Source organism: Sciurus vulgaris (assembly GCF_902686455.1).
Source record: "Sciurus vulgaris genome assembly, chromosome: 4".
Lineage (NCBI taxonomy): Eukaryota > Metazoa > Chordata > Mammalia > Rodentia > Sciuridae > Sciurus > Sciurus vulgaris.
The window spans coordinates 159,804,994-159,832,983 of NC_136464.1; the positions used below are offsets into that span (position 1 = coordinate 159,804,994).

A 27,990-nucleotide genomic window follows, 5' to 3' on the forward strand; every position below is an offset into this window, starting at 1 on the left:
AGACAAAGCCTCTCCCTTGAAATGGGAGAGCTTGCTGCCCTCAGGGTCACACAGGAAGCCCAGTGATCCCGACCTCAGACTGCACCCATTTCCATGTTCGGTCAGCTCCACTCCCCTTGTGGGCAACTAGGGAGAGCTGAGGAAGGTTCAGGGCCTTCCTAAGATTGTGATCATCATGATACTCAGCTGGGACACAGAGGGGACCCATTCTATTGTTGATCACCTCAACTAAAGCTCAATCTTAATGAGTTTAACTCCCCTACAAGAGCCAACTTGTCTCTGTTGAGTGTCCTGGATGTTTGCACCCCATGTGTTTGTCAGCTTTTTGTTGCTGTGACCAAAATACCTGACAAGAATAACTTAGAGGAGGAAAAGTTTATTTTGGCTCACAGTTTCAGAGGTTTAGTCCATAGTGGAACAACTCCTGTGGTCTGGGCCCAAGGCGAGGCAGAAAATTATGGGAGAAGGGGGTGGCTTCTCCTTTCAAGGCAGCCAGGAAGCAGAGAGACGGGGGGAAGGGACTGCAGGGAAGAAGAACTGATCCAGAGCATGTCCCCAGTGACCACCTCCCCCAGCCACACCCCACCTGCATACAGTTACCTCCCAGTCAGTCATTTCAAGCTGGGTGGACCAATGAGGTTATAACTCTCATAATCAAATCATTTCACATTTGAACATTCTTGCATTAACACGGGAACTTTTGGGGACACCCCATTTCCAAACCATAACATCCCCCCATCTTCTAGCTGTGCTCATGATGTCAAGAGGCACCAAGTGTGACAGTGGTTGGATCACAGGCCAGGCATGGTGGCACATGCCTGTAATCATAGCAGCTTAGGGGCTGAGGAAGGAAGATGGCAAGTTCAAGGCTAACCTCAACCATTTAGTGAGACCCTAAGCAACATAGTGAGATCTATCTCTAATAAATATGAACAGGGCTGGGGATATGCTGGTTAAGCACCCCTGGGTTCAATCCCCAGTACCAAATATATATATATATATATATATATATATATATATATATATATATATATGTTCAATACACATCTTTTATTAAATACAACCAGTAATTCATGGGCTTACCCACCCATTATTTTGTCCAGCCACTATTTGGTGGCACCTGGCATTATCTTAGGCTCTCACAAGGAATCATAACACATTTTAAACTGCATGATATGGTAAGTATTGTGCACAATGCATGTATATACAGATGTCAACCTAACCCACAGCAGGTGTTTGTAGTGGCGGGATGCTTGATCAATAAAAGATCCTTAGGGAGGCCTGTCTTCTATAGGATGGGTAGTGTCTCTTTTATTATCATCATTTATGTTGAAGAAAATAAACTAGTAGTTCATAAAGATAAACCCCCAAAAATGAGCCATCAGTCTAAAACTTATCCATGCATTTTATTTCAGGAAAACACACATCACATCACAAGACATCTTCCGAGAATAGGAAAAGTCATGGATCTGAATAACAACCTGGGGGCCATGCCACATTCAAGGGGCAGAGCTGACTTGAAATTCTTTTCTTCCCGGAAAAGCAAGGTTAACTGAGGCTGTGAAGCCCAGATGGCCATGAGATTTACAGCTGTGGAGAGTGGAGCAGAATCCTTTAGAGGGTTGAGTTATGATGCCATCTAGGTATTGATTAGATGAGAGCCACGGCCCATATTCGCAGAGAGTCAGGGAATGAGAAGCAGAGGGGAGATGGTGGTGGTCATGGTCTTTATGTAGTTTTCAAAGTCACTTCCGAAAAGGAGGATGAGGTAATAGTTGAATATACCAGCAACGGACATGAGGAGCAGGAACAGGATGATGCGCTTCCCAAACATGTAGCCCGGGGTGCTGGAAAAGAGGAGGGGAGAAAACTATAGAGGTAGCGCCAATGACACCCTTTTCACAGAAACATGTCATTGCTTCAGATTCCTGGGGTTTGAGTTACAGCCCCTGTAACTCCACAATGCTCCCAGGTACCCATTTGCTTTATACAAAGGAGGGAAGTGTCTTGGGCCTTATTAGTCAATGAATGCAATTCAAAGCCAAGGTGAAGGAGCCCAGACCTCAAAACCCATCATCCTTAGGGCGCAGTGGCCCTGGCTTCTCCGTACTCTCCCAAGGTCCTTAATGCCAGCTCCTTGACAGCGGGAGGGTGGTGGGGCCTGCTGGTTGTCAGGCAGTCCCACCCAGGATTAGGAACACCATCACCTCATTAAAACCCTCTCTGCAAAGCCCCTCTGCAGGAGGGTCTGGAAGACCATGCTGGGCCTGGAGGCTGTGTGTATAAGGCAGGACAGTGTTCCACGTGATGTTTTAAGTGAGCCAGCAAAGCTGGTGGAATCGAAAAGGTGCTTGGGCATCTGAGAGTTCAAGCTATTCTCCTGAAGATGCCTGGGAGTATCGTGTGTTTGCATTAATGAGAGCTGAGCACCCCCCCATGGGAAGCAGGACCTGACGTTGCGGAGTGGAGGGAGAGGGACTTCTTAATACGTTTATATCTTTCTCTCGAAGGCTCAAAATCCTAAGCTGCTTAGGCAGATCATCAGCTGGGTCAGGAGGCATTTCCCTAGTGAGATGTGACCACCTAGGCAGGCAGAGGCCGCCCTCGGGCCTCTCTCCTGCCTGCCGTTTCTGGGCCCAGCTGAGTGGAGTTAGCCTCTCTGGAAAGTCCAGTCAAATGGTTGTTAACAAAAGACGTGGTGAGGGCATTCTCTGGTAATCAGGGATGCTCACCGGAACAGCCTACTTAGCTGAACAGGTGAGTTAATGCCCTGCAACCTGTTTCTTGCTGTGATTCGAGAAGGAAAGCAGAATTTGGCCACCCCAGAGATTCATAGTATAACTCAGAATTTTCCTACAGCGAGAGTTTGGAAGTCACTGAGCAGTTAAATATACACCTCCTCGTTACTCAAAGTGTGGTCCGTGAACCAGCAGCAGCAATTTCTGCCAACAGCCTGTCAGGAATGGAAAATGGCAAGTCCCTCTCAGACCTAGGGAATCCAAAACTGCATTTCCGCGAGCTCCCTACATGACTCATGCGCACACGAGGGTTTGAAAAGTGCCACCCCTGCTCCTGGCCAGCTTTGTTCTTGTCTCCTTAGGTGCCTGTTCACAGTCCTGCTCATGAAGTGGGGCATTCTTTCTCCTTAATGGGGTGCAAAATCCGTCCCAAATGAAAGCGTTATGGCTGAATTGTGTCACCATTAAATTCGTGTACCGAAGTCTTAACCCCCAGTACCTCAGAATCTGACTCTGTTGACTGCCAGGCTCTTTCTTTACTATTATTTTAATTGAAAAATAATAATTGTGTCTACTCGTGGGCTACCATGTGATGTTGCACTCTATGTATACATGGTAGAAAGAGCCACTCAAGCTAATTAACATATCTACCACCTCACCAGCTTACCTTTAGTGTGTGTGTGATGAGATCGTTAACCATCTATTTTTAACAGTTTTGAAATACACAATACATTCTTATTAACTGTGATACTGTGCAGTGCAATAGATCAGTAAAATCTTATTCCTCCAGTCTCACGGAAACTGCATACCCTTTGATCAACAACTCACCTTTCCCCAGCCCTCCCGAGATAGCATCTTTAAAGAGGTAACTAAGATAGAATGGGGTCATCTGGGTGAGCCCTAATCTGCACCTACTGGTGTCCCTACTAGAAGAGGAAAGTAGCACAGACAGGTACAAAAAGAAGAATGTGCACAAGGGGAGAAGATGCCATCTACAAGCCCAGGAGAGAGGCTTTAGAGAAAGCAGAGCTGCCCACACCTTGATCTTGGACTTGCAGCCTCTAGGACCAAGGGACTACATTTCTGTTATTTAAGCCACCTGGTCCCCAGTGCTTTGTTACGGCAGCTCCGGAAAACTAATGTAGAGAGTCACCTGCTAGTGCTGGTAAAGGAAGGAGAGGAAATAAAGGCGTCCACGCAAGGGCTATTTTTAACTAAAGAATAAAGGGTTCAGAGAAATTAAATTGTGAGAAGTCAAATACTGCGCTGGCTCAGATCTAGCACAGGAATGAGGGCACCATATGCTCATTCTAGAAACAAGAAAAAGTGATTTGCAAAATCATTTTGTGCTCAAGCTAAAACTGTAGTGAAAGAGGAGAGAGGGCCTCCTGATGAAATCGTGGTGTTCTTGAATTTTTCAACATTCTCAAGACACGAGCTTCTGTGGGAACCAGGATTAGGGGACAGTAATTAGTCCCACACTCAGGGTGTGCAAGGCAAGAGCTTGGCTCAGGATTCCACCACCTCAGAGTTCAGTGGAAGATGGACCCAGGCTGGGCACTTCATCAGATGCATCTCTAAGTCCTGAGGATAGAGACAGGAACCCAGCCCTGGGAGGTGGGCATGGTGTGCACAGAGAGGGGCTTAGGCAGGCTGCTGAGGGAGCCTGAAATGACGCAGAGGGCAGAAGCAATGTCGGGGGGACCTACACAGTGCACACACAGGACCATTAGAAGAACCCAGATCTCTCTTTTTTTGTTTCTAAAAGTTGATACATAATTCTCTCTAAAAGGATGGAGAAGGTGGGAATTAAATTATTAAGCACCTGTTGGGGCCAGGTGTTCTATATCCATGTCATTTAATTCTCACCACCACTCTGAGAGAACGTATTATTAACCTATTTTCCAATTGGGGAAACCAAGAACAGAGAGGTGCAGTGATTTGCCTCAGGTCACACGGCCAGGAAAAGGTGGAACAGGAACTGAAACCTGCCTGTATGAGGCTGAACTCCTACTTTGTGGCACCATACTGACTTCCTGGAGACTCCTTCAGACTTTGGAGACTGGGATTTGGTTATTAGTTTTGAAACAAATGGGCCCTCCTCGAGCAGCCAAAGCTTACGTGAAAATATAAAGGAGGTATTATGCTGAACAATTTCCCTCTGGATGAGGCTGGAAATTTCCAGGATGAGGTGAGGTAGTTCAGGAGACAGTGAGCCTAGAAGCCAGAGGCCTGAGGCTGTGGCCTCTGGGCAGTCACCACTCTCCCCCACCTCACCAGCACCACTTCCCACCCCAGTTTTTGACATGCACATAATGTGAGAGAGGAACAGAAAATGTTACAGTCCCTTTTGGTTTTCAAGTTCTGTTCTTGGGACTGGGGGTGTAGCTCAGTGGTATTCTGCTTACCTAGCATGCTGGAGGCCCTGGGTTTGATCCCCACACTACAAACAATAATAATAAATATAAAATTCTGTTCTTAAAAGAATTGTCCCTTTAAATCTGGTGACTTCTGAAGGAAATAAACATTGTACGCTCCATAGAGTTGGATGTTGTCTTCTCCATTCACCTGTGTATCTCCATCAATATTTATCAAATGAACGAACCATTCTCAGAATAGAGGCATGAACAGCCTCCAGTGATTCCGCCTCCAGCATATATAAGAATCCCCAAAAAAATCCAGGTTGAAATGCAGACTCCTGGGCCTCCCTGGCAGAGGTTCTATAAATCCAGGGTGGAGCCCAGGAATCTGTATTTTGTGCCTCAAAGGATTCTGCTGCGGGTGTTGGCAGATTTCACTTTCAGAAATGCCAGGACTGCCAAAAGAAGCAAGTTTGTCCTTGAACCCTGGTGAGTGACATTTGGAAGGGTGTAGAGACTAAGTTATTGATGGAGGGAGAGAAATGACTGCGAAGGTTCTGTTCTCTGCCTTTTGAAAACCAGGTCCATTGTTATTTCTATAAGCTGAGTATCTTTGGTCTCACATTGTACCCCTGACGCTGGGCCATAGCCTGGCTTTGTCATGTTCATTGTTATTCCTCAACAAGGACAGCCGGTGTCATAAATACGTACTGAATAACTGTCCAGTGAGGAGCGAATGAGGAGCGGGCAAATAACCGAGGAGAAGGCGCAGTTGGGTACACTGAGTTCATTGACCCCAAAAGTCACCAATGACCAGAGTCTGAAGGTGTCTTCCGAAATTCATATGCTGACAATCACCAGTGGGATAATATCAAGAGAGGGGGTCCCCTAGGGGGTGACTAAGTCATGGGGTGGTGTTGTCATGAATAGGATTAGTGACCTATAAAGAGGTCGAAAGGAGCCCCCAGCCCTTTGCCCTTCTGCCTTCTGCCTTGTGAAAACACAGCAATGAGGCACCATCTTGGAAGCAGAGAGCAGCTCTCACCAGACACCAGACCTGACAGCACCTTGATCTTGGGCTTGCCAGACTCCAGAACTGGGAGAAATGAGTTTCTGTTGTGTGTAAATTACCCAGCCTGCAGTATTTTGTTATAGCAGCCTGAACCGACTGAGACCTTAATCGTTGTCCAAACCCCACTGAGCTGTGAACTTCAAATTGCCAAGAGGAATTTAATGGGGACCCACCAGGGGATGGAACTTGAGGGACAGGAAGAGGGAGCAGCTTAGGGCCAGCTGCTGAAGGTAAATGACAAAAGTCAAATAGTCATATAATAGGATACTGATCACCAGTGAGTTTGGTCCAAAGAGTAGTTTAGAATGAAAGGAGAAGAAAGTAAGGTTCATTCTTAACTACTCTGTAGTAATTGTGCTGCAGATGAGCTGTAAAGGACAGGGAGGAAGGACTCAGGAAGTGGGAGGAGGGGCTGGAAATAAGAACCAGGAACTTGTAGGAGGAAGAGGGAAGGAGGGAAGTGCACACTCCTCAGGGTAGCCTGCAGCCATGAGCAAGAACTTCACAGGGAGATAGGCAGGGTGACTACCCACCCACCAGACCAAGAATGAGACCAGAACTCTAGAGTGGACAGGGTCAAAGCAACTTCTGGGAAGGAGAAAGAGAGAAATTCTTGAGGGAGGTTCCCATGAGCAGTATCCTCCTAGGTTGTTAAAGCCAAGGGCAAAAGAGGTCCCAAGAGCATTGAAATAAGGTGTCTGCAGAGTTCAAAACAGCCCACAGGATGATGGGGACCTGGGTGGAGGTGAGTCCTCAACCAAAGACAATATTAGCAACTTGTTTCTAGAAAACAGAATTGAAAATCCTCTTGGACTTAACCTCAAAGACCCTTGGGCATGCATTTACCTCAGGTTATATTTTGGTCTAGAATAGGACTAGACCTTTCTTCTGGTATCTATCACTTCTCTTGGTGACTGCTGCTCAGAGCTCTGGGTTAAGAAGGATTCTGGAACCAAGTTGGTCTCAGCAAGAAAGAGCCCAACTGGTGGGAATGTAAATTAGTACAGCCATTATGGAAAACAATATGGAAACTCTTCAGTTTCCATAGAAAAAGAACTTCTAGATAATCCAGAAATCCCACTATTGGGTATTATCTGAAAGAACTGACACTGGTATGACAAAGACACATCTGTACTCATGTGTTTATTGCAGCACTATTCACAACTGCCAAGATATGGACTCAACCTAAGGGTCCATTCATGTAAAGGTGGTAGGTATGTGGGCACATGGAATATTATTCAGTCACAAAAAAGAATGAATTTTTTTTCATTTACAGCAACATAACGTGGAACTGGAGAGCATTATGCTAAGTGAAATCTAGGCACAGAAAGAGGAATATCACGTGCTCACTTTCATGTGGAAATGAAAACAACCTCAAAGAAGTAGAGAATAGAAGAGTAGTCACCAGATCCTGAGAAGTATTTGGGAGAAGTGGGGTAGAGAAGATGGTTAATAGATACAGAGTGCCATTGAAAAGGAGGAATAAGTTCTAATGTTCTGCACAGTGGGATAATTATGGTTGACAAGAACAAATTAAACATCTCAAAATAGCTAGTAGAGAGGATTTTGAATGTTTTCAACACAAAGAAAAGATGAATGTTTGAGGTAGTAGATACGCCAATTACCCAATGATCATTACACTTTGTATACATGTATTAAAAATCACACCATACTCTATAAATATGTACAGTTAGTATGCATCCATTAAAAATAAAAATATTTTGTAAAAGAAGGAGAAGGAAAGAAGGAAGGAAGGAAGGAAGGAAGGAAGGAAGGAAGGAAGGAAGGAAGGAAGGAAGGAAAGAAGGAAGAGATGCAGTACCTCATGCCTATAATTCTTGAGACTTGGGAGGCTGAGGCAGGAGGATTGCAAGTTCAAAGCCAGCCTCAGCAACTTAGCAAGGCACTCAGCAACTTAGTGAGATCCTGTCTCAATATTTAAAAAAAAAAAAAAAATATATATATATATATATGTGTGTATATATTTACACACACACACACACACACACACACACACACACATATATATATATATATATATATATATATTTTTTTTTTTTTTTTTTTTTAAGGACTGGGTATGTATGTAGCTTAGTGGCAAAGTGCCCCTGGGTTCAGTCCCCAGTACCAAAAAAGAAAGGACGCCATCACTCATCAGTAATGCCTACCATGACTATGCGGGAGGTAAGGAGGGCTGAGAACACACACCCACTTCCAGGGCATTAAAATGGGATTATTTTACCACCATCTGATGAGACACCCCAGGGAGACTCGAGGGGTGGGGACATTTGTGTTTCAATGAAATCCAGAGAAACTAAGTATTTTTCAGGGTTGATTGTGATTCCATATCCATTCATTTATCTTTACCAATATCCATCTATCGAGTGATGTGAATACCACCTAAAATTTGAAGGGCCTGGGGGTAGCTGAACAGATGGCATGCTGTACAGATTGCCTCAGAATTAAAGCAACCGGAGTGTTTCAGCCGTGGTGTCAGAAGAGCAGTAACTGCAGGGTGGGAGGCCCAGGCTGCATGGGGAGCGGCCTCAGAGAGAGGAGCCCTTCACACCGTGCTGGATACCTGGCTCCCTCCTCTCGAACGGCAGGTGAGCACCTGGGGAGGGGCCTGATGGATGCCTTCCAGGGTGGAAGGGAATGAAAGGTATCATTTAGGACAGTGTTGAAAAGAAGAAGAGAGCTAATGCGGCTGTGGTGGAGAGCAGGAACAGGAAGCCACTCCAGAGGAATGAAGACGGGGTGGGGCGGGGGGCACTCCTATAGAACAGTGGATATTTTTTCCTAGCTACAGCCCAGCTCACCATAACCTCCTCCCTCAAGCCATCGAGCTTCTCAGGTGCCAGCCTCCCTCTATGTAGCGCTTTCAGCTGCCAAAGTCAAAGTCCCTGGGATGTCGCTCCCCTTATCACCACTGAAGGACGCTGTCTGAAGGGCCAGCCACGATCCAACCACTAGAGAAGGGTGCTATTGGAACAGGTGGAGCGGAAAGTAGACGAGGAAGGAGAACGCAGGGCAGACTGGGAGTGGCATAGGGGGTGGCAGCCTCCCGGATGTATGCCTGGCTCTGAGAGTCCTCTGGGCCCTCTCTGGGCCCTCAGGAATTCCTAGCTCTGGGGTCAAACTGTAACCCAAAATGTCTTGTCATAACCAGCAGAACTTATGGCCTCCAGATTTCCCCATCCAGTTGTCCCAGAAGTATTGAGTGGCTTTGGAGCCTTCTTTCTGGAAACTTCTGTAAACAATGCAATGGAGCCTCTACCCACAATCTCATGGCTGTGTTTCACTGCATCTTATGTTCTTGGTATTCTTTGTGCTGGTCTCCAAAAGATCTGGGGAACTTCCCACAAAGGGAAAACTTGAGATCTCATTTCTCTAGACCACACAAAGGAGACATCAAAATTCACCCAGCCCCAGACCCAGAGGGTGGGAAAGCAGGTGTGAGGTTGCCTGGTAGTGCAGCGCACGGCATTAAGCACCCCGTGTCAATGTGCGGAATGTTCAATGGGAAAACGAGACCAGTCTGGGCCTTCAGAGCCCTCAGAATTCAGGAAGACCCACAGGTGAGCTCTTAGCCACCACTTGGAAAACAGGTTTGAAAACTCAAATCACTCCATGGTTCTTAATGGTCCCAGTGACCTACCTCTGAGTCCTCTCCCCCAGGTAGCCGACAAAGTACTTCTGCCTCACAAACAGGTACATTAGTCCAGCGAAGGCGGCAGGAACTGAGTGGAGAAGGGAAGACGCCTGTGTCAGTTTCTTTGTCACCCAAACATGCACTGTTAGCACGACGGCAATACAGACATTAACCAGCAGTTCTGGTCACAAAATCCGGTGGAGGCTACAAGTTCCAGTGGTAGAGGCTGGTGTGTACTTCAGATAAACACAGAAGGGCTGGGGGGAACTTGAGAACTTGATCAAGAGTAGTATCACCTCACACTGGCCACCACGGGGTCCGTGTGGCTGCTTTACAAAGCGTTTGCCTATCCATCATCTAATGTGAATCCTTTGGACATAACTGGGACCAACATGCCTATTTCTAGATGAGGAAAATTGGACTCAGGTGGTCAAAGGGGTTTGTGTAAGACTGGCAGCTGGTAAAAAGAAAGGGGAAGGACTTGACCCCCAAGCCCAGATCTGAGGCTGCTTCCCTTGAAAGCACATCCTTTGCCTGGGCCCCCCACTCCCCCACCCCCAGGGGTTCCCAGCAGCATAATGCTTAACCTCTCCGGGACAATTGCTCCCCATGAGCTCTAGGAAAGGAGATTCCCTTTGCATTTTAGCCCTGGAGAAACAGCCACAAGCAGCACCCCAATAACCTCACAGAGTCCTGAAATTGGGGTGGGGTGCTGGAAACCCACTCCACTAGGGCTAACGTTATCTGGAGCAGGCGTTTAACTTGTTCTACATGTGGACAAAGAGCTGATTACAGCTTTCCCACCTCTGAGGAATTAATGTGAGAGTGAAATAGGGCCATTGATATAAAAGCAATTTGAAAACCCCAAGCACTATTCAAATACCAAATTAACTGCCGATGATGAGCACTTTTTACATGCCAAGTACCTCCAAGCACTCTGGAAACTTGGATTCCAACCCTCCCAGCCACCTGCTGGTAAGGAGCACTTCACTGTCACCATTGGACAGAAGAGGCAATTGAGGATCAGACCAAAAGATCTGTGAGGACAGCTGTCTTTTGCTAGATCACCTCTGTGCCTGGAATAGTGACTGGCATGTATAAGGGGCTTTCAAAATATATTTTTTAAATGAATGAAAAAAAGTCAAGCAAGTAATCACGGAGGTGGAATTTCAAACCAAGTCTTTCTCATTTCGAAAGTTTATCACCACCACCAGCACCACTGATCATACATCTACGATAGCTGGGTATAGTGATGCGCTCCTATAATCCCTGCCACTGGGGAACCTCAGCAAGAGGGTCACAAGTTTGAGGCCAGCCTCAGCAACTTAGCAAGATCCTGTCTCAAATTTTTAAAAATTTCTGGGAATGTAACTCAGTGATAAAGTGCCCCTGGTTTCTGTCCCCAGTACAAAAAATAAATTAATAATAATAATAAATAATAATAATGATAATAACGTTTACTGAACTTCTGTTGTTAAGGGGAACCATTCAAGAATGCCATCTGTGGGTCATAAAAAGTCAGGTATCAGAAGTTATAAGGCTCAATCTGGCCTAGCCAAGCTCTGTGTCACGTGTCGTCTCCTTTCCTCACCACGAAAACACAACAGGTGGACAATGGTCCTGTTTAACAATGAGGAATCTGAGGCATAGAAAGGTTGAGAAATAGCCTGGGTCACACACCGGCAATGAGCATCCTTGGATTTGCCTCCAATCTGTCACTCCTCAATTCTTTCCACAACCCTACCTGCCTTCCAAAATATAATTGTTACATTGTGGAAGGCAGATGATAAAATTGGAACACAAAGCCAACTGTGAAGTTTGTCTTATTCCCTGGAAGTCATGAGATTGCCACCATCCACAATTTACTTTGGACAGAGTTTCCCCATGTGGACAGCTCTGTTCTCACTTACTGACCCATTTTTCTTTTGATGGGAACTCAATTAGACCAGACTCGATAGAAATCAGGAGTGGGAAGGGTCTAGGCCCATTGCCCTGCTACAGGGAACGACAGGGGCCTCCTGTGGGAACCTGGGCCACCTGGATCACAAAGAGGGGACCAGTCAGGGGTCTAAAGTTCTGAGATTTAAGCAAACCACTTGTCCCTCTGGGGCTTGGATTCCTACTATGTAAGATGAGGGTTTGGGGGTTCTTTTCAGCTAAAAATTCCACACTGTACTATATTCATAAGAAATGACAATTTTTTATCCACCAGGGTTGATGGATGGTTTCTAGTCCTGGAAATGCCAATGTTTGTTTTGACAGGAGATGCATATTTCCAGGGCTCTGAAATGCCTTCAAATTCCCTTTGTATTTACCCAGCTAACACCAGGGTAGATTCATCTAGATCAAGTATCATCTAGGACATAAAAGGAATCATAACTCCTAGTATCAGCGTAGTTTAACTTGATTTTTCAAGTAATGCCAGGCATGTTTCTTACTTCACTCTGGATAGAAAATAAAAAGTGTGTGTTGAGCTTACTGACAGTCTCCAGGCACAGGGGCACACGGGGTCCCTTAAGTGGCTTCTGCTGCCCATCCCTCCCCTCCACCCTGCATGCCGTGTCTCACTCTGGTCAATAATGCATCCATTCACCTACTTTTCTGTGTCCATCTTGACAACCAGCTTCACCACCATCCCTGTTTTATTTATCCCTATATATTCAGGGGGGGATGGTGTAAATTCAGTATATACTTATTATATAAATGAATAAAGGAAGAAGATACTTGTGGAAAATCCAGAATTTAGAACTGAAAAGCCTGAGCTCTGATTCACTCTCTGGGGCTCTTTATTTGAGTAACCAGTGACTTATCTCCACAACCAAAGTGTTCCCAAAGGTAAGAGGAAACTAATATATTTTCTATATACTTTATAAATTGGGGACACATGATAAGGATTAAATAGTTCACCAGAGGATTGCTTGTGGCCCTTCTGCATGGGCCCTGCTGAGCCACAAAAGCCCACCCCTTCACTCTGAGCTACCACCAGACATACGCCAGTGGTAGCCAAGTCTTCCCCGGTGCTAAAACTTCAGAGAGGACCTCCCCCCCTAGAAAAGATGACTGGTTTCCAATTTAACTTTAAATCAACTCTGGGAGTTGATCTGTTCTTGCAACTTTCTGAAGTCAAGACTGTGGGCTGTTGATCACCCGGGGTAGGCTGGGGACCTGGAATCCAGCCCGGGGCTCTGTGGACACACACCCAAAGAAGTGGTACCACAAGGGGAGCTTATTAGCAGAAGAGCCAAGTGACGGCGGTCCCAGAATAGATTCCTCAGGCGCCCTCATTTATAATGCCCTTGTATCTGAACTAACACTGTTTAAGGATTCTGAGACACATTTAGCCTTAAACCACCCTTGTCAGCGCAGCGGCTCTCAAGCAGCCGCCAGGGAGCTAGCATTAGCAATGCATTATCACACATGCTGCACAGGCGCGAGGCATGCCTGGAACACAACCTCCCAAGGGCTCTCGCCTCTCCAGGGCTTTGTGGATGGGAGCTGGAGGTCAGGCAAAGTCTTTTCAACAAAATTCCCAACCTTTGAACCTCCGTGAGTTGCACATTATAGAAAGAGATCACATAAAGGGAAGCCTGAGTTACCTTGGCTGCAAAGTAGCCCTGCACTCCAGAGCACCACCAGGAAAGTGGGGTACGCATCTACACAGTTCTGGCTGTGGAATAAACAAGGAAGAAAGAAATCAGGAAACGTGTTACTGCAATGTGGTCTGAAAAGCACCTGAAACCTCAAGCTAATAATCACCATTGCACAAGGAGCACAAACCCCTCTCATTCCTCTTACTTCTACCCAGTGAGACATGGCAGCCAGCCACCACATAGCAATGGACCGTGGCATGAAGCAAACACATGCTCAGAATCCATTAACTCCCTTCCTACAGCGAAGCCGATCCGAGACGGTTTCTTGATGTGTTCACTTTGGCAGGTTTCCCATTCCATGTGCTTCTTGGAATTGAAAAGTGAGCGATGCAGACAGCAGGGTGTGGTCACAAGCAGGTGGGGATGCCAGGGAAGGAAGCCCAACTAAGGAAACCTTCATGTCAGACTCACAAATCAGCCTCAGTCTGCAGCCTGGGCTGAGCAGGCAATCTTCAGGGTCCATTCACAAAAGCCGATGCAAGAAAACTGGCTAGCTGCTGGCTTGGTCGCTGTGTACTGGGCACATCCTCACTGCCCTGGGAGCTGGAGGGACGTCACTGTACACCAGGCACAGCGCTAATGTTTTATGGCCTTCATCTTCTTTAAACTCACCATACTCCTGTGAGTACACAGGATGGCTGTATGAGTTCCCTCTGGCTTCTGTAACAAGTGGTCAAAAACTTGGTGACTTAAAACAACACAAAGTAATTTTTCTCAGTTCTGGAGGTTGCAAGTCTACCACTGAGCTATACCCCTAACCTGAGTCCTTCTGCCTCCTTCCCCATTTAAAGGCACCCTTGTGATTACATTGAGTCCTACTTAGATATTCAAAATAATCTCTTTATTCCAAGGTCAATTGGTTAGCATGAAACAACATATTTACAGGTTCCTGGGATTAGATCGTGGACGTTATTCTACCTGCCACCACTGTACTTGTGTTTCAGATGAGAAACTGAGGCTCACAGCTCAGGGTCTCCCAGGCTGGGTGTGGCGGGTAAAGACAAGATTCTCACCTCACCATTCGGTCTCCAAAGTCAGGCCTGTTAACAGTTGCACTATACTAAATTAAATAGTAGGTGTCCTTATGAGGAGTTTGCATCCTAGACCAGGACAATATATAAGCAATGGAAATGGAGAACCAACAAGCAAGACATGAGAGATGTAAAATGGAGAAGGGCATTGTGATGTAGTGGAAGGGCACTTGGCTAGGACATTGTTCTCATCCTAACTTAAACCTGCTGCTCACAATTGGCAAAGCAATCTCTCTAGACTTCGTTTCCTTATCTGTAAAACCAAAAGACTAAAAATGACTCTAAGGTCCCCAGACCTTCTAGGAGTCAAAGTCCCTAGACCAGCAGCATTGGCAGTCCTTCTGAATCATTAATCCCTTCGGTGGATCAATTCACTGATTGGATTACAATTCTCACTATCTAACCATTTCACCTCTTGCATTGACATACTCCGTATCCAGACCATAACAGTATGTTAAAGGCCTGGTCCCCAGAGTGGCAATATTAAAAAGTTCTATGGGCCTTTAGGAGATGGGACCTAGTGGGATGTCCTTAGGTCATTGAAGTGTGCCCTGGAAAGGGACTATGGGATGCCACTGTCCTCTCTCTTTGTGGCCTGAGATGTGAACACTCACTGACAAGTGTTTTTGTCAAGATATGCTGCTCTCATCAGCTACCTGATCTTGAACTTGAACCTCTAGAACCTGAGCCAAAATAAAGCTCTCTTTACTTCATAAGCATCCTGTGTTTGGTATTTCATTACAGTGATGCAAAGCTGAATAAGATGTCTGGAATGGGCATTCCTTGATACCAAACTGTAGAGACCCCAGAGAGATCAGTTTGTCTTTGCTTGGCCACAGGAAATTTCAGTCCCCTCTGGTGGTCAAAAGAGCCTTCTCTGGACAAGTCGGTAAACAGAATAGATGAGAAATCATGTATCCTGTCCTGGGAGACAAACACAACCAAAAACCAGGCATAGGGCAGCAAGAGTAGACTCTTATTGGCCTTGCTAGCTGCTCTGGACCCCCATAATTTTCATGGATCTAGTGGATACAGTTACTCCAGAGGGCAGGAGGCCCTTACAAATTGTCATTTGAGGATGACATCCTCAGCAAATAAACAGGCCCAACATTACAAATGCAGCAGCTACTGTGCACCAGCCTCACTTCTATTCTTACACATTTTTAGAGGCACAAAATTACACCCTCAGGACTGAGAAAATGTGATTCATTTTCAATCTCAAGAAAGTTAGAGAAAAAAATTCCTTTTTCTGTTGGTTGAAAAATGCTATGTCAGATGGGATAGAAGATCTGATGATCCTATAGTTTGAAAATGTCCTAATACCAATGATTTTCCCCTACTTCCTCTTCTTTCCCATGTCTCTGGGTGTTTTTTGTTGTTTGTTTGTTTTTGTTTTTGTTTTTGTTTTTAAGTAGTGATTTTATCTGCATGACGCCAAAAGGAATAAAAACTCTTTAATTGTCCACAAATCTGATTAGAAGAACTGGCCAGTGATTTGACATTGGATCAGTCCTTCAATTCTTCCTGCCTATTATTTTATATTACCTTGGTTTCTAATAAAACATAGTCTGTCTGGAGTTGAATGAAGCTCTATGAACTGTCAGAGAATAGTCTCTTACTTGGGATTTCCAGAATATTCTCAGAGCCTTGTCCCTTGTTATAGCTCAAGCCAGTCCCTCTCCCCATCGAGGAGATCCAGTCCATCTTCCACCCAAATCTCCAAGTACATAAGTCCCCCTGCGAGAAGGGCTGTTGCTGGGCTGAGCCCAGGACTGCTGGACAGAGACACACCTGCACCTTGCCGGGGAGTCTCCTGGCTGCGTGTGAGGTTTGCATGATCCAGATCCAATTTCAGAGCTGCCACTTACTGGCTGTGTGGATGTGGGTGCATTTCCTAGCCTCATGGAGCCCCAATGTATTCATATAGGAGGTAAAGGAAGACATTAGTAATCATCCCCCCAACTGTTGAGAATAAAGGGAGATACAGCTCTGCACGCTCACAGGAAGTGTTCAATAAGCGGTGGCGATTACTGCTCCAGTGTCTTCCTTCTTCACCCAGTGGGGATGTCTTTTCCTCTGGACACAGGATTATTATTCTGGATTTCTTTTGAGGAGTTCTGTGCCATTTTGTTCTGCAAAACAGAACTGACAAACCCATTTTGATTCTCATTTTCAGATGTCTAAATAGGAGCTTCTGGGCTGTTCTTGCAATAATTCACTGAGCTACATTCAATTTGGTGCCCTGCATTCTCGCTGCTTCTACAGAGAAAAGGACTTGTGCTATTTCCCCTTTATTTTTCTCCACCTCTAGGAATATAACAGAGAAAAACTTTAATGTTTCATTTATTGGTTTGGGTCGATTTAAAATAAGAAAAGATGCCGGGCCCAGTGGCACATGCCTGTAATATCGGCGGCTTGGGAGTCTGAGGCAGGAGGATGGTGAGTTCAAAGCCAGCCTCAGCAAAAGCGAGGCCCTAAGCAACTCAGTGAGACCCTGTCTCTAAATAAAATACAAAATAGGGCTGTGGATGTGGCTCAGTGGTTGAGTGCCCCTGAGTTCAATCTCTGGTACCAAATAAATGAATAATCATGAAAAAGTTAATAATTGTAATACCAATACTAATCAATGAGATTATTGTAAATGTATCACCTTCAAATAATTGTTCTATCTTGTCAAGTATTTGTGGAGAGAAAATTTCAATACTCTTTTCTAACTAAGAGCAAGAAGGATTAGAGAGATTGGTCAATGGGTACAATGTTATAGACCAGAAGAATACATTCTGCTTTCTATTGCACACTAGGAAAAATATAGTGAGCAATAATACATTACATATTTCAAAGTATTTGGAAAGTTTTATTGTTTTATTTGTGTTTTTAAATCTTGTATATATTGTGGATGCAAGACTTTATCAAAATGTCTACATGCATTCTACTGTCATGTGCAACACATTAGAACAAATAAAAACATTTAAAAAAAAACCTTTTACCAAATAAATCATTTAGAAATAAAAAAGAATAATAATTTTCTAGTTCCCACTACTTAAAATGAGTCTTCAGTGGATGTCAAGAGGTGGATGGAACAAGTGACATTAGGGTGGCACTTCCCAAAATGATCTGCAAAGAATCTGGGGGAGGAGGGAGCATTTGTGGAGAACCAAGATTGGAGCACCGCTTAGTACATTATGGGTTCTCCAAAGTCTGGTGTTATGGTTTAGAAGTGAGGTGTCCCCCAAAAGCTCATGTGTGAGACAGTGCAAGAAGGTTCAGAGGAGAAATGATTGGGTTGTGAGGGTCTTAACCCAATCAGGGAATTAATCCCCTGATAGGGATTAACAGTAGTAACAGACGTGGTGGGTATGGCTGGAGGAGGGGGGCATTGGGGGCACGGCTGTGGGGTAATTTATTTGTAGCTGGCAAGTGGAGTCTCTCTCTGCTTCCTGATCAACATGTGAGCTGCTTCCCTCCACCACACTCTTCCTTTGTGAAGTTTTGCCTCACCTCCAGTCCCGAGGAATGGAGTGGGCCTTCTATGGACTAAGACCCTTGAAACTGTGAGCCCTCAAATAAACTCTTCCTCCTCTACAACCGTTCTGGTTGGGTCTTTTAGTCACAGCGGCAAAAAAAACTGACTAAAACATCTGGCTCTAAAGAACTTTGCCCTGTAACACATGTTAAAGACTTGTGAACTTGGAATCCGTAGGACACATTTCAGGAAATTACACATCTCCAAAGACCTGTCCCCTGTACTCACCTGCAGTCACAGGGAGAAACCCTAGGTTTCCTTTAGCTAACTAGGATTTGTCTCCAAAAACCAAACCTTGACCGGGGATGAGCTGTGCTCATCCTCTGGGAACAGAGCACGGAACTACATTTCTACTACATGAACAGAGAGTCAGGATTCACCTCCTTTTAGTTCTCAAACCCTGATTCAGCATTGCCCTAATGGGAGATGGGGGTGGGACACATCATTAATCAAGGCCAAGTATGCGCTGATACCCTACGCAGGCTGGGATGTCTGTTAATGCACCAGCGCAGAATATCAAGCAATTCATATCTGTCGACAGTCATATTTTATGCTGAAAAACATGCATCAGGTTTTCAGTCCACCAGTATCATTTATCCTTTAGACTATTTCCCCTTTATAGCCAGGGCCTCGAAACATTTGATTCTGTACCCCATCAACCAAAGGTTCTGATCATGCAACCCTATGACAGGTACATGTATGTATAAGTTATATGCAGCACAGGTGCCACTGTCGATCAGTGTATTAAAAATGGGTAAAGCACCATTTCTTCTGGTTTAGATAGCAAGATTAAATAGTGCTCTTTTCTTCCTGCACCCCCATGGCTCATCCTGCACCCCATTTGGTACTTTCAGAGACCACCCTGGAGAAGCGGTTGCTAGGAATGACTTCTGATTAGAACCACACATGATCTCCTCCACAGAAGTCTCAGGCACAGGCCACCAGCAGGGGTATCTCGGGCTCATGCATGCAGGCACGAGCCTGCTGCATGGGTCTGGTCCCCTTTGACAATCCACACAGGCACACATGTGCTGCTCTTGGGCCGGGAGGAAGTGATCTTTGTAGAAGAACCACAGCTGTATCTGAGCAACCTTTATCTTACAGAAAGTTCTCTTCCCCATCCCCTGACTTCTTATCTCTCCATGTGATCTCTCCTCTCCACTCATTCTTCTTCCTCTCTCATGGAGGCAAAGTGGTAAAAGCACAGGGATTTTGAGAGCTGGATGGCAGCACCCACAGGGTGGAGGTCCCAGGCAGCAGCAATCCCCCACCACTGTCCTCTTGCACCTTCTTCCCCCTGGAACCTAAGTGATTGCAGAACTCCCAAACCACGCTCTCAAGCAACACAGTACAACCCAGCCAAACAGCACTTCTGCAATTTGGAGACTGGCAACCTACAAGTCCAGGTGTAAGTACACTGACTTTTTGAAAACATAACTATTTCACTCCTGGGCAAGGCAGGGGAGCAGCAGACACTAGATGGCCCGGCCCGCTCCATTTCTTGTGCATTGGCAGCAAAATGGAAGCACACCTTCCAAGCAGGTACGGTGCAATTCCACCAGAACTTCTCCCAAATGGAGGAGCTAAAGATCTCAATGAACCCAATGTACCTCATAGGAATGCAGTCTTCTGGATGAAAGGAAGCCGCTCTTTCCACACAGGCAGAAGAGCAGTGATATTTTCTTGGAATTCCGAGATGTCTCGAGCCCATCCCTGATCCGGCACCTTCTTGCACCTCTCGTGCGTGATGTTCTGAGGGCTCTTGCACTCCGCACACGCCCACAGCCGGTGGTGCCAAAAGCCTGATGGCAACCATGTGTTCTCCCAGCCCTCCTTCAAATGGGTCTACAAGGTCTTTTAAATTGCATCTTTAATCTCCTTAAATTGATTCTGAGAATTAATGCACTCAAGGTCCAGATGCTAAAATAGAAGTCTCCCTGTGGGCACTTGGGCACAGGGCTTCCTTGAGATCCACTGATGGAAAGACCCTGGGCAACAGTGCTTGTATGAGGGAGTGGGGCGAAGCAAAGGGTCCCTGGTACCCTGCAGAGGCAGAGTAAGTACTCAGCAGGGACCTGGAAAGGCCAAGGGCCCAGAGAGGGTGAAAGGCCAGGAAATCAGCCCATGACGGCTTTGCCAATACGTCCCGGAGTGGCCCAGACAAGAAATACATTTGAGAAGTTAAGGGAAAAGCGAAATCACTGATTTAAAATCGGCTAAGAGAAAGACTCCCCCCTAGTTCTCCCCTGTGACTACACCTCACAGGAAGAATAAACACAATCTAGATGACATGAAGGACTGAAGAGAAGCACCAAGGAGGGTGGTGTAGTGCCACCAAAGCCCCCCGGAGTCACTTTAACCCGTGGGAAGCCAGCCGTGGTCCTGAATGGGACTCCAGCCGCTCCCAGAGAGCCAGCAGGGAGCCCAAAGCCTCCTGCCCCTTCACTGTGACTCTGTGTCCCTGAGTTTGCTTGGACTGTTGTCATCATTCTAAACAGACTTTCTTTGGGTGGACATGACTCCCCTTTGGAAGGAGCTCTGGGGACATCAAAGTCACCTCTGGGTGGAACTGAAGGCCAGCTCTCTGGTCAGCCCCACAGCATGGAGCCTTCCTTCTGACAGGCCTCTAGTCAGAAGCCTGGAGAGGCAGGCCAGGGCACCCCTGGCTGACCCTCTGTTTAAACACACTCTGCATGAAGGAAAAGCTATCTTTGAATAACTAATGTCCCCTCGGATTTGCATCCCAAATAGATCACACCCCTCTCCCTTTACCCTTCCGGGTTTTCAGACAACTTTTTTATTCATAAGTCAGGACTGGGAGAGGGGTCACACAACTGCACAATGCCCCATTCTTTCGGTCCTTGTGCTGGTGGCTCAGGGGGACCTGGGTGTTATGAAACTTGCACCTCCAGGCTGCCACGGGCAACAGCCAGGGTGGGTGGGTGGAGGCTGCTGCCAGGCGCATGGCCTGTTGCTGTGAGAGCTGGCGGAGCTGGCTGAGTCAAGGCTGGTTTCCACCATGGCGCCTCCAGACCAACCCACAGGAAGTTGGTCAACTCCCCTGACGGAATGACTGCCACAGATGTTCTGGAGCTGCGGTGATCACACTTCCCCCAGCTCTTCTTGTCCCCACTTCCTTTCTTCTGACGCTAGCCCAGGTTGGCCCAGGCAGATATGTGATCTTGAGGGTGGTCTTCACCCCCATAAGGAAGCTCCCATACCCAGGTCCTCACTCCGTTAGTCAATGGCATTGGGGTTTAGACTCACTTGGCAGTGTAGACCCGCTCAAAGGCAAGTGTTCCTGTCCTCTGGAAGCTCCGCCCATTCTGGATCTTGCTTTCGTGCTCCACCTTGTAGGCAAAGAATCCTGCCAGAGGGAAAGGTTTGGATTTGGTTCACACTGGCGGTGTTCAGGAATATGTTATTTCTCTGTTTTACTAGAACATCAAAATGCTTCTTTGACTTGATCGCCAAACAGCCCTAAATGTCCTCCATCAAATGTCATTTGCAAAAATGTGTTCAGCAGCCGATCTCTCCTAATCACTACATTTGCTTTGGAGGATGTGATAGTGAGCAAGACATAGTCCCACTTTAGGGATCTAATATTCTGAAGAAATAGACAAAGCAGAAATAAAACTAAAGAGTGATTTGTGTCAAGATGAGATTGACTGGGTACACAGTGTTATGGAACCTCAAAGGAGGCAGCTTAATTCATCATTTGGGTCACAGAAGGATTCCTGGGAGCAATGATGCCTAAGATGAAATCAAAAGAACGAGTAGGAACTAACTAAGCAGATGGAGGGAGCAGGGGATGAGCAAGACGATCTCTCTACTCCAGCAGAATAGCACATGCAAAGGTCCTGAGGCAAGCACAGGTCCAGCTTAAGACAGGGGAGGGGAGAGGGCTGGGGAGCAGGACACAGTAAAATGAGTCCAAAGACAGCAAATTATTCTTCCACTGATATAAATCTATTATCATTTGCCATGAGCCAGACATTTAGCTTGCATCCAAGAACAAAGCAGACAAAGTCTTGGCCCCAAGAGCTTATGCTTTGGCAAGGACAGCAGAGGAGGAGATAGACTGTGCACACTAAACAAGATCACAAACTAAAAGGATACAGTGTATTGAGCTATGGACAAAAGAGGAAGGAGAGCCTGCTAAAGGGCCATCGAGGTGCCCAACAGAGAGCAAGGTGCAATGAGAAAGCAGTGACTGAGCCAGGGCTCCATGAGGCGATCGTCAAGAAGGCCTTTTGGGTTTAGCAGAGTGGCCTTGGCCTCCGTGGGAGCTGGGAACTTAGCTCCATTTGAGAGCAACAAGGTGTGATGGAGTGGAGTGGAGGATTGGGGTAATCGGAAAGCCACTGGTGTGGCAGGTTCTCAGAGGGGTCAGACCCAGGATGGGGGGACAAGATAGTCTGACCAGGGTGACGGCCATGGACACGTAAGAAATGCTGAGGGTACGGAATCTGGAAGGCGTGACTGGACTGGATGGTGGGGATGAAGCTCTCTCCCCCTCCCTGCTCTACATCTGTTCTGTTCCAAGAGCGAGCGAGCGAGAGATGCGACTGCGTTCCTCCACACCACCTTCCTATCAGCCTCCTCAGAAAAAGGCATCTTATCAGTCGGGTAGGTAAACAGAAGCCTGTCGGGGTTCCTTTCCTTCCTGTAGGAGTATGCCCAATTCGAGGTACCCGCCGGGCTGGCGTGCACCCCCAGGGCACTGTCCAGACATCTTGGGAGGCTCCTAACATGTACTCCCTTACTGAGCCTCACACCAGCTGGTCAAGTGGGTAGTACTGTCCCCGCTCTGTATGCCTGTGCTCAGGAGGTCAATGAGGTTGGGAATTGGAATCCAGCTGAGCATACGAGGGAGGACATCTCTCTCCTCTTGCTGTCCCATGAAAGAGCCCTGCTGGATTCCATCAGCTGCACAGAGTGTAACAAACCTGTCCGTTCTGAATGTCCCCACTTAGCAGACAGTACAATAGAACATTCTGACTTTCTTTCCAGAACTCAAGATGGCGTCCCTTAACCCAACTGTGTAAACAGGGCTGGGATTAAGAAATCCAGAGGTTATTTCGTCAGCCAGCAGCACAGCTTAGCTGGACTTCTCTGCCCTGCCTCTCTTCTTCCCGTCCTGCTCAGAAAAAAACAGTGCCCTCCTTTCTTCCAGGGTTTCTCCCTCCACCTGTGATCCTGACCGCAGTCCTGCCAGCCTCTTCAGGGCTTTGTTTTGTCGCTGCTCTCCCCACTCCTGGGTCTTCAGTCTTTTTTTCTCCCTCTCCTCCTTACCCTACAAACACCCACAGATCTTTCTTACCGGTAACACAAAACACAAGCAACTCCATCTCCCTCTGATATTCTACTAGGGTCTATCTCTCCTTCCTCTAAGATGCCCTGGCAAGCGTTGGCTGCCTCACTACCCCTTGTAATCCTCCAGAACGTTCCAGAAACCAGGCATACAAAGGCCAGTAGCATGCTGCCCTTGCCTAACAAAACCAACAGGTGAGAGAGAGAGAGAGAGAGAGAGAGAGACTGGCAATGCAGAGGTAGCTGAAGATAGCATGCCGGGCACTGCCTACTTTCTACCTATGTCATCTTGTCTCATGGGATACCTCCACAACCACGTGAGGAAGGTATTAATAACTCCACTTCTCAGATGAGAAAACTGAGGGTCAGAGAAGTTAAATAAGTTTCTCAAGAACACATAAAAAGGTCTTGAGATTTTAACTAACTAAAATGCTGGAATGTTCGCGAAGGAGCAGATGAGGGTGATGCAAAGACTCGGGCATTGAGGAAACTCATGAGTCTCTGCCTCTGTTTTTAGATTCCTAAAACCCCAGGGTGGATTTCCAAGCCTTCCAATGTGGCACCCACGAGGTCCCTTGTGAGTATGTGCCAGGGTGGGAATATCAGAGACCATGGCAGTTCAACCTTCCTCTACCACAATGCTCACGGACCTTCATACTGCAGGGCCACCTATCACCCTTCTTGGCTTCAGAGCAAGAGGAAATCCAAAGGAGGCTGCCTCTCCTGGAGGAGGGAGAAGGAGGCTGACCCTTCCCACCTTCTCCTGCAGCCAGAAGGGCTGTGGAAACAGTTTTGTCCCAGCCAGAGATCATTCTTCCGCCCTGTCCTCTGCCATCACCCTGTCTGGCTCAATGCCCACCTGGATCTCCTCCCCGCGGCTCACCTCCTCGCAATCTCATGAGTTTGGATTCTTGTGAAAATGACTTTCTCCAGATGCAGGTGCTCCTCTACTTCTGATGGGGTTACTTCCCAATAAACTCATCACCAGATAAAAGTAGTTCAAGTAAAAAATGCACTGAATCCACCAAACTGTTGAACGTCGTAGCTTTAGCCTAGCCCAACTTAAACATGCTCTGTAACTCAGTTGCCTCACACAAACCCTATTTTATAATACTATTGAGTATTTTATGTAATTTATTGAATACTATAAGTGAAAAAGCAAAATAGTTGTATGGATATACTTTTGCACCATGATAAAGTTAAAAATTTGTATTAGTGGAAGCACCCTTAGGTCAGGGACTTTCTCTGTTTTGCCTAGGTATACCCCGTGTCAAAGTCGGCCCCAGGGTAGGAGAAAGAGGAAACTCTCCGCCCACTAGTCATAGAAAATGTATCTATCTATCAAACCAGGTTTTGATAATTCTGGTCTAGATGTATTTTAAACCTGCTTTGTTCTGCCAAATCTGCATTCTGCAGATCAAAACTGGAAGACAGCCACAAGTTCAAAGATCTTGATGACTAAAGAACGTTTGAAGGCAGAGCAGGAAGTTGCGCCAGGCAGGCTGGGCTCTGTCCACCCTCAGATAATCAGGCTCACAGAGCGTACGGAGAATATGGAGCCTATGCTGTCATGGACGCATGCGCTACGGTACCTCCTTGTCCTGGGACACAAACAGTGTGCAGTGCCTGGTAACAACATGGAAATATTTTGCAAAACTAACAGAAAGAGTTCTGAATGGCATTTGGGGGTGAGGGGAACACAGTTTTTGCATATTTTTTGAACTCTTTGAGATAGGGTTATGGTCGCAACATTGAGGTTAATTAGAATTGCAAAGAGAGGCTTGGAGAAGCATCTGAACCTTCATGCTTACCTGGAAAATTCAGTTAAAAACAAGTAGAGGTGCTATCTTCCAGCTAATTTGAATTTTTCTTTTTCAAAACGTTTTTATTAGTACATTATAGTTACACATAATAGTGGGGTTCATTCCGGCATAATTTTACATGCGTGTAATATAATTTGCTCCATTTCAGTTCTCAGTACTGAATTTTTTCTTGTCACCCCTGCACAGACATAATCAGCAGTTACAAAGAGTCCACACAAATGACTCCTTCTGGGGAGTTCAGGTCCCTTCCTAAAAGAAGAGAGGTGCCCAAGGGCTCTTCCGAGGACAACAGAAACTCCCTTCTCTTGGGTGGGAGCTGGTTCCCAGGAGGCTGGGGAGGGATGGGGCAGTGAGGTGCCGGCCATGCCAGATTCCAAGTCTTGTGTTTGCCCAATGTGAACGTCTTCAGTCCCAAAACACAGGTCCCTGTCAGTCCTTATTTGTAGCTCCCTGACCAGGAAGCCTCCATCACTCCCAGGGAATTGTGTTTTGAGGCCACTGTGTTCTGTTCTTATCTATCTTACACAGTCTGGGAATAGCCACGGCCTTTAGATTGTGGTTGTGAAGACTTGATCCCAGCTGCCAAAAATAATTAGAAATCTTACCACCCACTTCCAGTCTACCCAGGGTTTGTGAGGTCACTATGGAAGAGCCCAGGACCTACTGCACAGAGCAGGGTCAGGTTCCTGAATTCCTTGGTTAGGAGGGGTGAAGACATTGTTCTCAGGACAGGGAGCCTAGCAGCTCCCCTGACTCAGCTCCCAACTGAGAGAAGAGTGAACTTGAACCTCCCAGCTGAGTTCAGCCCCAACTCTTAGGCAGGTGAAAGGGCTTGGCATCTCCTGTCTACTGATGCCTGTCAATCATACTGATGGGTGTAAGGGGAAGAACCAGAGGGGAGACCTACCCAGAGCTGACCAAGTGCTGCCCACCCACCTATGCAGAGGCTGGAGGGGCTGCTGTGGGCTTCCTGCTATCCTCTCCTCTCCTTTCCTTGAAGGCAGGAGCCATAGCCATCTTGCTCACTGCTATATCCCAGGTACGCAGTCTACTGCCTGGTGCACAACAGTGTCTCTGTAGGTGTGTGCAGGCAGAATATTTACTCAATCCATCATCAGGGCCAAGGGAACTCTCTGTAAAATAGAAATGACCTGAGGAAGTGGCAGCCTAAATAAGCCACTTGTTCCCTCTCTGAGCTGCAATTTGTGTGTGATTTAGTATGAAAATTGGGGTGGGTCCAAAAGCTACAAAATGAAACATACTTGAAGTATGTAAAATTGAGCCCCTCTGATGTGGGAAGCTGAGGGGAAAGCCTTGTTCTGTACCGAGAAGGCAAAATCACCAGCATTTGTCCACAGTCAAGGTGGGGACAAAGATGAGGCTATCTCAAAGTGATTCGATATTCCAAGTTCCTAAGTGTGACGGTGCATAAACACTCGGTAATTGCGGTTAAGCCATAGCAGATGCCCTTAATGATTCCTCTCCTGTTTTCTCTTGTCTTAATGAACTGTAAAACACAAAGTCACTGGAGAACCTCAGAGAAACTCTCAGGCAGTCCTAAGGGAAACTCTGAGAGGGCAGTTGTACATGGTCCCGTCTTTCTCAGCTCCGGTATACCTGCTTCGGTTTTTAACTGACAGCGAGGGTTAATGAAAATGCAAATTCCAAATAAGAAAAAATTTCCTCTTCTTTCTCCCTGTATATAAATATGAAAAATACTTCAAAAATTATACGTTGCTAGACAAAAAGAAAGTGCCACCAAAAAAAAAAAATAAAATAAAATAAAAAACCATGTTTCTTCAAAAGAAAGAAAAAAAAATTCAGAAGTAAAATAATATCATGATTTCCCCTTTACACCTCCCAAACTCCCTATTTTTCCCTCTTCCTTCTTTCTTTTTTTTCCCTTTTTTTCTTTTTTAGCCTACAGGTGATGTGAAACTTCAGCTGCACTGCAGGTAAGTTAATGAAGCTGTGTATCTCGTGTCCCTTTCTAGGCTACTTGCTTCTACCTGTTCCCGGGCACATTAATTAAAAGCTAAAAGGCTGATGTCAGATTCTTGAGTTGGGGGGTGTGCGCACGAGCCCCTAGGTTGCTGCCTTTGCTCTGAAACCATGATTAGTCATCACCACTAAAGTGAGAGAAAGACCAGGGGGAGGAAAATCCCAGATTCACGAAAAAATATACACCCCTATATACATTCAAACAAATTAGAGATAAGGCAAAAGAGTGTTGGTCTGCACACACATACATACACACACACACACACACACGCGCGCGCGCGCGCAGACTCTAAACCTGACTTGCAAACAACCAACAAAACATGCCCTCCGTTCCTCCCCGGGGTGAGGGCTTCCCTTACCATTCTGGATCACGCTGATCAGAGTGACGATGGCCAGCAGGACAACATTGCCCACGGTTTCTTGATCCATGCTTGCTTCAGGCCGTGCAGAGGGAACTGTTTTGGCTCCCGCGCTGCAGCCCGCTCTGAGCAGGAAGGGGAAGTGTGGCTGGTGCTCTGTCTTTCCTCATTAGAATTTCTGAAGGTCCCTAACACAGTGCCTTCTTCTTTCTTCTTCTTTTTTTAAAATTAACCACCAAAGTGTCCAGACTCTAAGTCAGTGTGACCTGCCTGCCAGGAGAAGCAGGGCTTGGAGGAGAGGCAGACGGGGCTGGCACACTTGCCTGCACTGCCTTGTCACGGGAGGTCTCCCGGATGGACTCCAGAATGAACCCAGGGAACAAGCCCCTGACCAGCGCGAGCCCCATGCAGGAGCCAGAGAATCTAGAACACACTGTCATCTCTGATATTGGCAAAGAGAAAGAGGAG

The 27,990-nt window shown here is 46.4% G+C and overlaps 1 protein-coding gene across 1 annotated transcript; it reads right to left on the reverse strand.

Annotated features, from left to right (window-relative positions):
• Positions 1-1,387: 1,387 nt before the first annotated feature.
• On the reverse strand, positions 1,388-27,720 carry ALOX5AP (arachidonate 5-lipoxygenase activating protein). Its single transcript, XM_079138590.1, has 5 exons — positions 27,523-27,720; positions 21,294-21,393; positions 13,419-13,489; positions 9,829-9,910; positions 1,388-1,847 (listed from the first exon to the last, which is right to left on the reverse strand). The coding sequence occupies exons 1-5, from the start codon at positions 27,590-27,592 to the stop codon at positions 1,685-1,687; spliced, it is 486 nt and encodes a 161-aa protein (XP_078994716.1). The 5' UTR covers positions 27,593-27,720; the 3' UTR covers positions 1,388-1,684.
• Positions 27,721-27,990: the final 270 nt, after the last annotated feature.